Raw genomic sequence first — 15,141 nt, 5'->3', positions numbered from 1 at the left:
TAAGTCATAAAATTGTCCTTTCTACACATTAAACTTTTTATAAATTTTCGAATTGTTAAACTATTAAATCAGACAGCTTGTTTTTATTCTCATTCGATTTAGTGTTTACATAGATAATGATACCGCACTTGCCTAGCTAGCATGTTACATAGTAAATATATATAAATAAACTATGCTTTTACAGGGTGCGGAGACAAATCTTTCAACAAAAAATAAGCAACTTTTAAGAACATTTTAGGCACTCAAAAAATATTTTAAAGCTCTAGGTAAATTGACAAAATGCAAAATAATTCTCAGACTTTACATGATCATGATAAAATAACTAGAATTTGAAAAAGAACTGTTTTCTTGATTATATTAGTCATTAAAAAATGATCAAGAGATTTTTCGGTTCGATTTCAGAGGGTGGAAAATAAAGCCTGAAATTGAGAATATCTTGCAAAATACAGCATGAGAGAGCAAGAATCTCACCGAACCCAGCTCACTAGACGCACATGCGGACTCGCAAGTATTTCACCAAACCTGTAAAATGATTGGCGTTTTCATACGCTATGGACTGACGGTACGCTGAAATTGATCATGGTTGAATGAATTCTGCTGTTGTTGTTAATTTACGTCGCACTAGAGTTGCACAATGGGCTATTGGCGACGGTCTGGGAAACATCCCGGAGGATGATCCGAAGACATGCCATCACAATTTTGATCCTCTGCGGAGGGGATGGCACCCCCGCCTCGGTAGCCCGACGACCTGCGAGCGAAGTTGAGCACTTTGCGGTAGCACAGTTTAACGAGGACCCATACCGCACACCCTCGGTCCCTACGCAGACTGATCCAAGTGGTCACCCACCCGCACACTGACCATAGCCAGTGATGCTTGACTTCGGTGATCTGCTGGGAACCGTGTCTTAACGATCAGTCCAGTGCGGGACGAATGAATTCTAAAAACGTGAAATAGAAAAATGTGAAAAGTACGTTTTTACATAATATGTGGCGAAAATCGACATTCCTTTTCATAAATCTCTTTTTTGAAAAAGGAAAATAAGGCACTTTTTAAAAACACTTATTAAGAAAAGCACCTTTAAGGGCCTTTAAAAAATGAAAATCAAAAATAAGCACCTTTAAGCACTTTTTAAAAACGCTAAGCTCCATGTTTTATACCTTAGTCACTCAAATCAAGATAAAAAAATCGTCAAAATTCTAGATAGTATTTAAGTCCATCCCCCTTTCACCCCCTTATCCTTTTAGGGACACAACATGAAATTCATTGATATCTTAATATCATTTTATATTATGAGGTAGAAATCACAATCATTTTTATACTATGCTACTTCACTTAAAAAGCACTTTTTAAAAATGCTACGCACCATGTTTTATACATTAGTCACTCAAATTAACGTAAAAAAATCGTCAAAATTCTAGATAGTATTTAAGTCCATCCCCCTTTCACCCCCTTATCTTTTTAGGGACGCAGCATGAAATTCAATGATATCTTAATATTATCTCATATTATGAGGTAGAAATCATAATCCTTTTTATACTATGCTACTTCACTAATGGGGAAATAAAGTTTTCAGAATTTTAATTTCCTGCTGAAGAAAAGACTTAACACAAATACAAATGTAAAAAATTAAATCAAAATCAATCAATATTCTACAGCATCTTTACGAACATCGTTGAGAAACTATGATATAATAGAATCATATGATAAAATTAAATATGAGCCAAAAGTAAAGATAAATAACAAAATATGGTAACCCAATTTCATGCAACCGTTCAGGCAATTAAGCAACCCTTTCGGCAACTCCGAACGGAGGAATTTCACTTACAGTTGCACTTACACTTGCAGTTACACTTGCAGTTGCACATATTTTTCTCTCGTGTGATAGAGGCATAAGGATATGTCCGAGCCAGCTCCATCTTTGTTTTTTAATTTCATCATCGATTGTTTTTATTTTAGCTTTCTTTAATAGATTTTGATTTGATACTTTGTAAGGCCAGAAAATTTTAAAATCCTTAATCCTTTTTCTTTGATTTTCTAATCATTTACTTATATCAAAGCAGTCATTACGTATGTGAAATTTCGTTTCATTTTGACAACTCCTTTCTGGTGCGCTAATTTTTTTGGCCATGAGTGTATTTTGGGTAGCATCAGAGCAAGTTTGCGCAGACTTCCGAATTCATTTGTTGTTTGTTTCGTTGAAAGTTAAATTGAAAGAACGGAAAACATATTATTGAAAACACTACAAGTATATAAATATTAGAAGGCGCTTTTTTTCATGCTTATGTATAAAAATCAATCGGAAGTACTACCCTTGCGGCAAATTTTGACTCCCAGCGCCATCTGCACTTAGCTTTACTCGGTCAACCATTCATTAAAAAAAAAAAAAATAGTGGACTTTTACTGGAGTTGTAGTTAGTAACTACAACTGCAATGTGTAATGTGCCTCTCTCGTTTCTGTTTATTTACCTTTTTAAGTTTCGGTTCAAAAGTTGACTACGGTACTGTATTCCTCTGTCTCGATTTGTTGTTGCAACCATGGTTACTGTTTATTTTCATAATATTACTTTTTTTTTAAATTTATGAATACAATTACCAATGGTTCGTTATTTGTGCGTCACGAAAATCTTCGTTTCTTTTCAAATTTTGTCTGTTTTTCGATCGATTTCTTTCCGAACAGTTGCATTGAAGAGGTATTTAATCTGTTACTACTTATGTTAAAAATTTTATTTAAAATAATTGGTTGCATTATTATTAATTATTTAAAGATTTTTCCATGAATCTTGACAAAATGTAATTATTCATATCATTCTTGTAGCAACCTGAATATTACAGATGTATCTTATTCAATAAGTTAAGATTATAATTTTTTTTATCGTTGCTATGAACCCTTTAGAATTAGAACAATTAAGAAATAAATAAGTAGTGGTAAGGTAATGCTAAAATTTCCAGTATTCTTATTATTTACTGCCCAAAATTTCTAGTTTTCTTAATTTTAACTATTTAATCACTCTCGCATTTGCTAAGTAAGTTTATCATACTTCTGAATGTTCAAATAGTTCAGACTAATTCAATGTCACTTAGGAAAATCTGGAAGCATGTTATACTTTATTATTATTTTTTTTTTATGCTTGTAAAATGAATATCATTGCGTATGCTTTAAAATTAATTTCCTTGCATTTACAAGTAATACTAAATACCTTGCAAAGTAAAACTAAAAGTTCAAAGGAATTTCTAATTTGGCATACAAGTTCTGTGTTTTGTTATTTTTTTTTATTGTAACACAAGGTGAAGAAAAATACATTTTTAAGAAAAAAAATCTTCTGATAGAAATAACACAATTATATCACAAAATAGAAGTAGTTATGTGACTAAAATTTATTTATACATTAAAAAAATTTCTCATTTTCTTTGTAATATAGTGATTGATATAGTTAGGTATCAAGATTTTTGTTTTCTTGAAAAGTATCTTGTAGTAAACTAATGTTATGTCTTTAATCAAAAAGAGCACAAATCCCCTACCCTTTGGCAGCTGGCATTCAGCTTATACTGTCACTAAACAAATAAATATTTTTTAGTATAATGATATATCATTATGTATAATGATAATATACATATATATATTAGTGTTCATCAAAATGCTACATAAATGTTTGAAATCCAATAATCAATGCCGAACTTTAATAAACAATTTTAATTGTGCAATGTGAAGATTTTAAATAATACTGATTTTTACTGCTTTTAACTTTTATGCGTAAATTTAATGTTTTTACTGAACTTTTATGAACAATATAAACTGTGAACTTACAGCTTTTGGACTATCTGTATGAACTATTTTTGGTTTCATGAACTCATGCTGTTGATTAGATTTAATCTTTTAATTTCTCTTTGAATTTAGGCCTTTAACATTTATATTGTTGTCTTATTTAACTATCTGATCGTAAATCTTTTGACTTTATAGGGTCAGGTGGGATAAATTGGATTCATGGGATAAAGTGGGTATATGTTAAAAAAAACATCTATTTTCTCCTTTTATATTGAGATAATATATTTAATATTTTTAAACACATTTTGATTTCATGTTTTAGGAACTGATAAAAAAAATTTAACATTTACAATCTATCTGCTTATGACCAACTTATAAAGTATTTTTTAGCTATTGATGAACTTTCTTTCGAATATCATTAAAAACTGTCAAAAACTATTAATTTCAGTTTAAACTGATGGAGGGACATCTAAAGAACAGATCTACATAGAAATTTAGGAATAAATTTCAAAATTCTATTTATTATGAATTGTTTTCTACGGTGGGGTAAAGTGGGTATATGGTTAGGTTTAGTGATGACCGGAATATTTTTTTTTTTACTTCTGTGTTAGCTCTTGAGGGTATCTAATATTCTATATTTTAAAAGAAATTAGCTAAAAAGTAACTTGCTTGTTTGATTATAACCTTACATAGTAATTTTAACCATGAATATAAAATTTCTTTCAAATTTTATTTTTTAAAGAGAAGAATGATGGGGGAGAAATAACAATATTACAGACATAGTATACATTTAAAAAAAATTACAAAAGTAGCATAATAATACAACTTAATGAGCATACTTAAAGATATGGATGAGTTTTTATGGAAATTTCTACCAGTTGACAGCTTTTTTTTTTTGGAAAACAAAGCAATTTCCTCAAAGTAAATAAATTCAGTACATGCCTGCTATAAAAGTAAAAACACTTTAAATTACCATTATAGATATTAATTTTAATACTCTCATTTATATTTCAATTAAACTGAACATTAATACACTTTTCTTACTTTTTCACGGAATTGTATAGAGTTTAGCAAAATACGAGGCCTGTCTAAAAAGTATTCGACCTTAATTTTCCCCGCTCAAGGTAGTGATTCTAAGGCGGCTCCACAGTGTGTGGGGGAAGGAGGAAGCTTAATGCACATGCTTGAATTTTTTCACCGCGTTCGCTTATGCAATTCGCTGGCTGGTGGTCGCCAAGTAAGGAGCTGTTCGCAGTGTTCGTCGGATTTAGTTTTCTCGCAAGATGACTGAACGAATTGAGCAAAGATAATGCATCAAATTCTGTCAGAAGCTTGGTGATTCTTAAAGCCAAACAATTCGTAAGATTCAGCAGGTGTATGGAGAAGAAGCGATGAGTGTAACACAAATTAAGGAGTGGTTCAACCGATTCAAAGATGACTGCGCATCAGCGGAGAGTGAACAGCGTTGTGGCGGGCCCCAAACTGCTGGGAGTGCAGCTAATGTTCAGAGGTTGCGAATTTGGTGATGGCAGTTCGTCTTTTGACAGTGCGGGTGATTGCAGAAAAGGTTGGAGTGAGTAAAGATTCTGCACATGCAATTTTACGTGAAGATTTGAAAATGAACCGAAAGCTGCGAAATTTGTACCCAAGTTGTTGTTGATGGAACAAAAAGACCTCCGTTTTGACGTTGCACAGGGCCTTCTGAACACCGTCAACAGGGATCCTGGGTTTCTGAACACAGTGTGATAACTGGAGATGAGTCATGGATGTACGGGTATGACCCAGAAACAAAAAGACTGTCCGTGACGCAGTTCGGCGCAAAAGACCAGACATGTGGACGGCGAACAACTGACACTTGCATCATGCAACGCTGCACATTCATCCTAATTGATCCACACTTTCTTAGCCATACATGGAATTACAACCGTTCGCCAACCTCCCTACTCTCCAGACCTGGCTCTTTGCGACTTCTGGTTGTTTCCAAAATTGAAGGCCACTGAAAGGATCCCTTTGTGAGAGTAGAGAAGAGATAATGTGAAAACGACGACGGAGCTGAACACCATTCCAAAAGATGACTTCCAGAGGTGTTTCCAGCAGTGGAAGGATCGGTGGGCTAAGTCTGTGCAAGCACAAGGGGCCTACTTTGAAGGGGATTAGGGTCCCAACTCTGTCAGGTATTCGAAATATTTTTTCTGGTCTAAGGTCGGATACTTTTTAGACAGGCCTCGTATACTGCATCTGAAGAGAAACCTAATTTAGATAGCCATGAACATTAACATTTAGGATTTTTTTTAAAAATAAAATCATATTACAATTTATTTAAGAGCATTTTTATTTCTAAAACAATATTTATGTATGTTTTTTCATGAAAAATATTCTAATTTTAGAACTATACCAACTTTACCTCTCTCTGGAGTAAAATGGGTATAGTTCACGTGGTATAAGTTGACGAAGTGGGTATAGTGGTCACCATGTCATACGTAAATTTTTTGGTTTTTTGTAAATGCCACAGGGAAAGGGGGGCACCTGCACCTCCTCTCCTGAGGGGTCTCTCATGGCGATGAGACCTTAACTTGTTCTCGAATACCATATTTTAGGAGCAGGGGCAGTGAAATTATTCCCAATAATTAATACTGTTCAATCAACAATGTAAAGTTTCAGTAGCAATTACAGTGTGGGTATTCATTTTTATATCTTATCTCTGTTATCTTTCTGGTTCTATAACATTTTGTACAATTATTTAAACAAAACATTATAAATATTAGACCTCTCATTTCAGCCATTATACCAGAAAAGTTTTGTTTTAATAACACGTTAGATAACAGAAAATCAAAGTCAGCAAAAATTCTTGAATTATAAACTATCAATAAACAGTTTTCATAAATATGAAGTTTAGCTTAATACATTAAACCAACCTGAGTAATTTTTGTCTTTACTTTATTATCTCATTTTTGTGATGTATTAGCTTGGGCTAATTTAGTCTGTTAGTGATTATAATCATGCCCATAGAAGCCAAATATTATGACTACAGTGCCCGCCGTTTATTAAAATCACTTTCGTTTTATGCTCTTTTGATTTTATTAAGCGGCTGATTTTATTAAGAGGCGATTCAACATTTGGAAAAAAAAAAAAATTTTTGTATTCTAAATGCACACACTTTAAAAGCTGAAATAATGACAACATTAATGTTTTATTTTAACTAATTTAATTATTTTAATAAAGTAAAACCCTACATAAGATTAAATTTACAAAATTTTTGCAAATAACCGATCAATGGTTGCTTGAGTTTCAGTATTTAAAATTAACTTTTCAACATCATTTGAGAGTTTTTTATAGTTTTCGATATTTCCTCCTCTTTGTTCTAAAGCTTGCCGCACTACATTAAGTGCTTTTCTGACTTCCATTGAAGATGGCACTGATGAGTTCATTTCATCTTCTGAGTCTGATTCCTCCATTTCTTGATTGAAAATAACTTTGTAATTTTTGATGTTTGTAACAATTTCAAAATCAGATTTTTCTCCTGATGTTTGCAGTTTATCGTCAATAGCTACGGAACATGCGCACAGTTTTTGGAAATCCATTCATGTTCTCTGTTAAGATAGATAACAAAAGAAACTTCTCTCCCTTCTATGGTTCATTCAATAAAAAGTAAGATAAGAATTCGACCCCCTGTTGAGTGAGATAGGTTTCTCCAAACTTCATTCAAGTCAAGGAATTGACATTGATTTCTATGAACTTGCCGCTTACCATCCACATTTTTCCTTAACTCTTACACTATGTATATCGCAGGAAAATGCTAGCCACGCCAGCTTCACAGGCTTGTGAGTAACTGTTGCTTCCTCAAAAAAATCTTTAAACTTCGAAAAATAAAATTTTATTAATAAGAACAAAAGAAGATGAAATACTGCACGTTTGATTTATTATGTAGTCAAAATTTTGATTTTAAAAAGCGGCGGCATTGATTTTATTAAAGGATGCTTTTAACATGCATTAATATTGTAACGATTTGGTTCTTTCCGATTTGATTTTATAAAGCGGCTGATTTTATTATCCAGTGATTTTATTAGCGGCGGGCACTGTATTGGGAATGACATTCCAAACTGATAGTTTAATAATAATTAAAGTGCAAAGAACTTCCTAAAATTTGGATGCAAAAAGTGCCTTTACACAAAAAGTGGTCGAGAATATATGCATAAACCTAATGGATATATAGCGTTAAAAAGTTATTGTTCTATTCTTCTTTGACTTCAGATCCAGATATAAATATTTTCATTATATAAATGAAAGACAAAAATGTCTTGTGTCTTCAAAATGAATCCTAATAATGAAATATTTTAGCTACCAAGTTTTACTTTTATTTAAAAATAAATAAATTATTTTCCTTTTAAAATGCGGCTAGGCACAAACAGGTTATTTTGTAGTTTTTTCTATTTAAACTTTGGCATTGTAATCTATAGGTTCGGGACATTTTTAAATATAACAGAATTGTCTTAAATAATTGCACAGCTCCTTAGATGTTAAATTTGAAATATTTTATTTATAAATCAAACATTTACAAACTATTTAAACTTTATGCATATTTGATCAAAACTTTTCAGTTTAAAAGCAAAGAATATTACATTGAAGCAATTAATATTTTAATTGTTACTTTTTAGAATTAAATTTTTTAACTAAATTTAAAGGTCTTATTAATAATTCTAATTATATAACTTAATACTTTATATACAGAATTATGTTCATGTAGTTTTCCTAAGAAAGATTCTTTTTTGAAGAGAGAAGGAGAGTGATTATTAAACCATATACTTTAATTAAAGATATTACTAGTTGTATCTGACCATAAAAGTGAAAAACGTTAAAAAACAATGTATTATTAAATCGAAAATCATGTGGTATTGAAATATGATTCAACACTGCGGAGAAAATTATGATGCCAAAAAAAGAGCAATACTGTTTAAATTATGAGTAACCTATGCTCCCACTCTACCCCATTCTTCGCCAACAATGGCTGCAGTATGTAGTATTGAATCAGTAATCCAGATGCATATAGAGATCAGTGGTTAAAATATAAATGTTATTTCCACTCAGAAAAATTTTCCTGATGACCATACAAGTTGACACCTACACACATGCCAATAATGTACACTATTTATAGTAACCTTGCCAATTATACAAAGCTATAAAAATACTGTATTAAAATATTGCTACCCATTTTTAAATTTAGAATTTACTGCAATAGAAGAATATTTTAAGTATTTTGAAAGATTTGATTTCAGCTTTTCTTATTCATTGTAAATTTTTGTGAATAAAAAAATGTGTTATTGTCAATTTTTATGGTTATAATGTAATTATGATACTCTTTATTTTAACTATTAAAATAATCTATAAAATTAGTTATTTAATTCTTACTCAAATTACAGTTATGCTTGCTATTGAAAAATCTCAAACATTAGAAGGACATGCCAGTGATGTTGTTAGTTGTGACTTTTATAAGGATTACTTAGCTACTGGATCCGGTGATAAAACTGTAAAAGTCTGGTTTCGAGAATCAAAAGCTACTTTTAAAGAAGCAGAATTTTCTCCTCTTCTTAAGCATACATATGGAGTAAACTGTGTTCGGTTTTCCCCAGTTGGCTTTCTCTTAGCTTCAAGCTCAACTGATGGTAAAACTATTCTATGGAGTGTTCAGGTAAGAAATATTTCATATTCTAATGATACTTCCTGTGTTGCTGGATAAAATTAAAATATTTTTTGTTTTATCAACAGTTTGCATCATGAGGAAATAAGGTCTATTAAATAAATATTTATTTTGAAGAAAACAGTATCCTAAACCTTTTCAAAATTTGAATTTGTACTATCTTAAATAGTACCATGTAATTGTAAATAATAGTAAATCTTTATTAATTTCAAAAATTCAAAATTTAATAGTGATTTTAGTTAATAAAAAAATATAGATAATCTAAACTAGCATTACAGTAAATAATTCTGCTTTGTCCTGTATGCTCTATTATATATATACTTTGTTTTATAATTTTTTCTGTTCATAAAAATTTCTTAAGGTAGAAAAAATAAAAATTTCTTAATCAACTTATGGAACTGTAGACATTTAATTGTCATTATTGTAAATGTACTGTAATCTTGTCGATCAAGCTGATTTTGCCCTATATTTAACATACTCCATATTTTGTGAGTGCATTAAGATGTAAATTTTTTGCACATGGGCTTAAGCCTGAAAGAGTTAAAATTAAATAATATTCCGAAGACCATATATACTGAAAGCTCATTAGTTTAATTGATCTCAATATTTGTTTGATACATGTTTATAAATTTAAATTAAAATACAATTTCCTTCATTTTAAGGATGGATCTTATCTTGGGGAGATGCAACATCCTAGTGGATCTCCCATTCGTATTTGCTCATTTTCTCCTAATTCTTCAATTCTAGCCACTGGAGGAGATGATGAAAAAGTAATTTTGTGGGATATAACTACCAAAAGTATTATAAGGTAAAATAATATTAAAACAAATTTTTAAAAATTAAGTTTTGATGCTTTATAGCAAATTATAGACCTGTTTATTTGATTAAGAAGTAACTAAAGCTAAGAAAGTTGATGGAAATTTTGAAATTTATGAAAGGAAATTGAAAATGAGCATTATTTCTAAAATAAAATTATCTTTCTTTGAAATAAATCTACATCTCAATCTAAAAAAGATTTCATGTAGCACACACTAATTAGATTAAATACCTGTTCTTAATTAAAAATGTTTTCAATCCATTAAAAATATTTTCAGTTTTAAATCTAATGTAGTTTTCTTTTATTGTAAGATTGTCAAAGTGAACAATGATTAATTATATTTTTAAAAAAAATGCTATTCCAAAGATCTTCAAAATATCAGCTGTTAAAATACAGTTTAACTTAGATCATTATGAAAAAGTAATACCATTATTTAAAGGAACTAAGTTTTAAGAACATTTGTAATATGAGTATCAACTAATATATTATAATAAAAAGATGGTTAAATATTTATTCTTTTATAAATTGTTCAAAAGTTTTTAAATGATTGAATTTTTGATGAATAAAGCAAAGTATTGTGAATAAAAAAATAAAGTTACAAAAATGGGCATAAAATAATGTTTAAAATATACACTTTCCTCATTTAGATTTTGATTTTTGATGCTAAGAAACTCTTGAATTGTATTGGAAAAGAAACTAATGGAAAAATGAGAGATTTATTTAATATGTTATAATGAAAAAAAAAAAAAAAAAAAAAAACAGTATGAATGGCAGGAAGAAAAAAACAGAATGAAAGAGAGAAAAAAATACTTTGTTGAGACATGATTTAATAGTGAATGAAAATATTTTTTATTTTATTTGAAACTGATTAATTAAAAATAAAAATAAAATATAAATATATAGTGATCTCTTACTTAGGCTAATGTTTATGCTATCAAAACTTCAGTTTGCCATTCATACGTAACTGCCTAATCACAGTGTCTAATAGATTATTTTGAATTTCCCAATTTAATTTTGTTTCATAACTATTTTTTTAATAAATTTTTTTTGCTGCTATTTAGGTACTATATTTTGTAAAAACAATATATAGAACTAAAAGTGAAAAATTATATTCTATGTTTCATTTTAATTTTGTATTAATGAAAATAACCAAATAGTAATAAAAATAATCCTCCTAAATTAAATGTTTAAACTTATTAATTATCACATTTAATACCAATTTTATGTAAAACAGTTTATAATCTAATTAATTTGACACAATCAATTTATTCATGCATACCTAAAAGTAAGTATATTTTAATAAATTGTAAAATACTTACATTAGAAAGATTTTAATAAGACAAAAATCTATTTATTTACAGATTGATTTTATGAATACACATTACTTCTTTTGTCTTCTTTTTTGTAATAATAAACGTTATAGTAATGAAAGGAAATCTACAATGATGGATTAAGTTTTCATATTAAATCTACATTTAAATATTGAAGCTAAACTTACAATGCAAAAGTTAAGATAAGAATTGTGAAGAATCCTAAAGAATATGAGGAAGAAAGCATGATTCAAGGATGACGCTATTATGAGACTACTGTGTAACTTTTTTCAATTTTATTGTAAAGCAATTGTATTTACAAGTTCTGTTTACTAAATACGCAATAGATTCTGTCTAAGATGTATTTTATGTAATAAATATTCAATTTTGGAAGGAAATATTCATTAATGATAAATTTATTGAAAAATTTTTTGCTTAGATAGTGATACAAAGATTCGACTATTTCACCGAAAATTTAACTTTGGCTGAGTACTTCTATATTTTTAGCTTTTGCATTCATCAAAAACAGATTTAGAATTAGGCTAGATGATGCTCCAGACTTAAAAATTCAATTGTCTGACATAGATACTAATTTTTAGATTATTAGGTGCTATTACTGATGATGCGATGATATTTCAGTCTTCTCATTAAATTTTTTGAAACATATAGTAGTTCTTTCTTGGTGAATATGCTCACAATTGCTAATAAACTTTATTTACAAAGTGGTGTTCGTTTTGCCAAAAGAAGCTGTTTGACTATAGTAATAAGCATGTTAGTTTGCATGTCAAAAAGTATTAATGCTCCTTGCAATAATTTAGCCTGTCTTATTACTATGTTGATTAAATATATATGAAATTGGAAATAAAAAAGTAATATTAAATGTAAGAAATATGTATTTTATTCTGTGTAAAAAAATTCTTGCTATGACTTTGAATTTATGCACTAAAAAGTATTATTATAAAAACAATTGTACATTATATATACTGTGATACTTAAAATATTTTTATTCTTTTAATATAAAATGTATCTTAAGTAATATTTTTACCATGAAAGAAAAAAAAATAAAGTTTTTAAAATGCTTATTTTCGAAATCAATTTTGTAACAATTATACATTTGAGTATTCTCTAAGGAGAATTACTTTTCAATGAGAGTGAATTAAATTCTGGTGTAGTGCTATTTTTTTCTTAGCCTTGTAATTCATTATATTTTCACTCTTTAATTCAAAGGTGTAAACTCTGACCTTTTATTTTAAGAAAAATATGATTATTCAAGAAATTTTGCTATAAATTTAATATTTATTTGAAAAGTGATTTCTTTTTGAGACAGATATATTTCCCTGGGATAATTTTTTAAGAGTGCAGGAATCTTTACAATTAGCTATCTATTCATTATGGTTAGATTGCATATGTCTTGCAGCTGAATGAAATTATCCACATTTGGAAAAATATATTTTAGAAATTTATTTGACTACTATGTTTAGTGAAAATTATATTTTGCAGTATTTTTTCCGTTAAAATTGCATTGAAATATTCGAGTTATTTTCTGATCAAAGCTTACTCCTTTAATTATACAATGTAAATTTATTTTTCTATTGCTAGAATCTTGGAGGAGCATGAGGCCATGGTTACAGCTGTAGCTTTTACTCCTGATTGTGCTTTTTTGGTATCTTGCTCAACTGCTGGTGATATCATATTATGGGATTCTCGTTATGGACATGGGAAATGCTTAACAACTGTTGCTAATGCTCATGATTTAGGAATTCTAAGTTGTGATTTTAGCCCTCAGTATGAAACTGTTTGTAAGTCTTTAAGTTTTAGTTTCATAGAATTTTCTGTCTTCGTTAAATTTTCAATCACAGATTTTGTTAAAGCTGCTAAGTTTTAGAAATTAGAATAATTTGTATATTTTTACACATTGGTTCACCCACTCCCCAAGTAAAAATGTCCAAAAGTATCATTATTATGACATAAGTATGGTGCTTTCAAGATATCTTGTTTATGACATATTTAATGTTATGAATTGAATTAAATTTATTCAAATAAAATTTTGGAAACTTTTTTGGAAGATAAATTTCTTATTATTTGAGTCTAATGTATATAATTTCATAACCAAATTGCAATGATATGCACTATAAAAGTTGCCAACAGTAGGCAAAATTTGAAATTTATCATTCCTTTTATGGACTAATTAAAAAATAATAAAGTTTAATTAACTTGAACTTTTTATAGAATTTTAGAGAAAAATTTTTTCTAAGCTACATATTTCTAAGCAAAAATCAAATTTTCGCCATTATTTATTACTACTTTGTTCTCAAAATAAAGGTGAGGACTATAGAGGCATAGGGAGTACAGCGTCCAGTTTTTGTACCCTCTCACAATACAATGTTAGACATTAGGAGTCTTATATTTCAGAATCCTTTTTGAATTTTATGGTTTCGTAAAAACCTAATTATCAGGTATGCTGTTGGGCTTAGTATGAGATGAAACAAGTAAAATAATTAGCGTTACAATATTTAGAGGAAATATTTAAACAACAAAAAATGATACCTACTATAAAGGTTTTAGAATGCGCATAAAATATATACTGCAAATTTATTTCACAGTAAAATATAAAACTGAACGAACACAATGAAACTTTATAATCACTAATTAGCATCCCATATAAAAGTAGCTTTCAGTTTTAAGCTATTTTTATTTATTTCAACCAGTTTTTATTTATTTTAAAATGTTTCTAAAATATTCAGAGATATCTATCAAATCAAAATTCACATGAAACCCCAGTCTGTAATAAACACTTACCATTCTCATGTGAATTGGGTATGATTAATAATTTTTTACTGATTCGTTTTTCAATTAAATTCTACAAAGTTTTAAATAGCAATTCTAAATGAAGCAAAAATTTAAGGTTCATAATTAGAACCTTTCTCTAATCACACAAAAAAAATTAGAAGATTATTTGAATTTGCTGCTTGTTAAATAAGAAGTAAATCTATTTCAAGTATCACATAATATTAGATAACATCAAAAAACATAACGTTATTTTGTTTAACTTTTGAATTTTAGAAAGATATAAAAAGTTGCTGTTTTCTTTGCATTATATAATGTTAGATTCTATGCAAATTAATATTATTTGCATTCACAGTAATGTCATTTTGCTTTGGTTTTGATGCAATATAATATTATATTTAATAATTTTTTGTAATTCTCTTGCGTTTTTTATTTTTGGAATAAGCAAGAGGAAGATTTAGTCAATAGAATAATTTGATGATATAATTTTACTTAAGTTTTGGTGTTATTATGAAGGAAGAAAATATAGAACAATAGTTTTATAATGTCATTTTTAAAAAATTTACATGGTAATACAAAAATACTAAATAAAATTATATTTCTGAATTCTGCTATGATTCATTTACCTTCCTCTTACTTCAAAAAATATTTTATATCCACTTGATTTATATGAATGTATATTTTAAATTCAACTAAGAAATAATGCTGGAGTAGCTAAACTTTTATTTATAATTTTTTTCTTTCCTTCATATAAAGAGTTTCTGATAA

The 15,141-nt window shown here is 28.7% G+C and overlaps 1 protein-coding gene across 2 annotated transcripts in view; it reads left to right on the top strand.

Annotated features, from left to right (window-relative positions):
- The window catches only part of LOC107447360 (WD repeat, SAM and U-box domain-containing protein 1), a 41,340-nt gene that overhangs the window by 11,802 nt on the left and 14,397 nt on the right, over positions 1-15,141 (top strand). The window contains exons 1-4 of one of the 2 annotated variants that reach the window (XM_043043907.3): positions 2,434-2,691; positions 9,182-9,450; positions 10,122-10,267; positions 13,186-13,385. In XM_043043907.3, coding sequence (XP_042899841.2) covers positions 9,184-9,450; positions 10,122-10,267; positions 13,186-13,385 — 613 coding nt within the window. In that variant the 5' untranslated portion in view covers positions 2,434-2,691; positions 9,182-9,183. Of the gene's footprint in view, positions 1-2,433; positions 2,692-9,181; positions 9,451-10,121; positions 10,268-13,185; positions 13,386-15,141 lie in introns of those variants that run through there. The other variant, XM_043043908.3, reaches the window with a different exon arrangement.

Source organism: Parasteatoda tepidariorum, chromosome 11 (genome assembly GCF_982258835.1).
Source record: "Parasteatoda tepidariorum strain Cologne lab strain chromosome 11, Ptep-v5.0, whole genome shotgun sequence".
NCBI lineage: Eukaryota > Metazoa > Arthropoda > Arachnida > Araneae > Theridiidae > Parasteatoda > Parasteatoda tepidariorum.
Note: the sequence above shows the minus strand (reverse complement) of the source record. Positions and strands in the feature narration are given on the sequence as shown.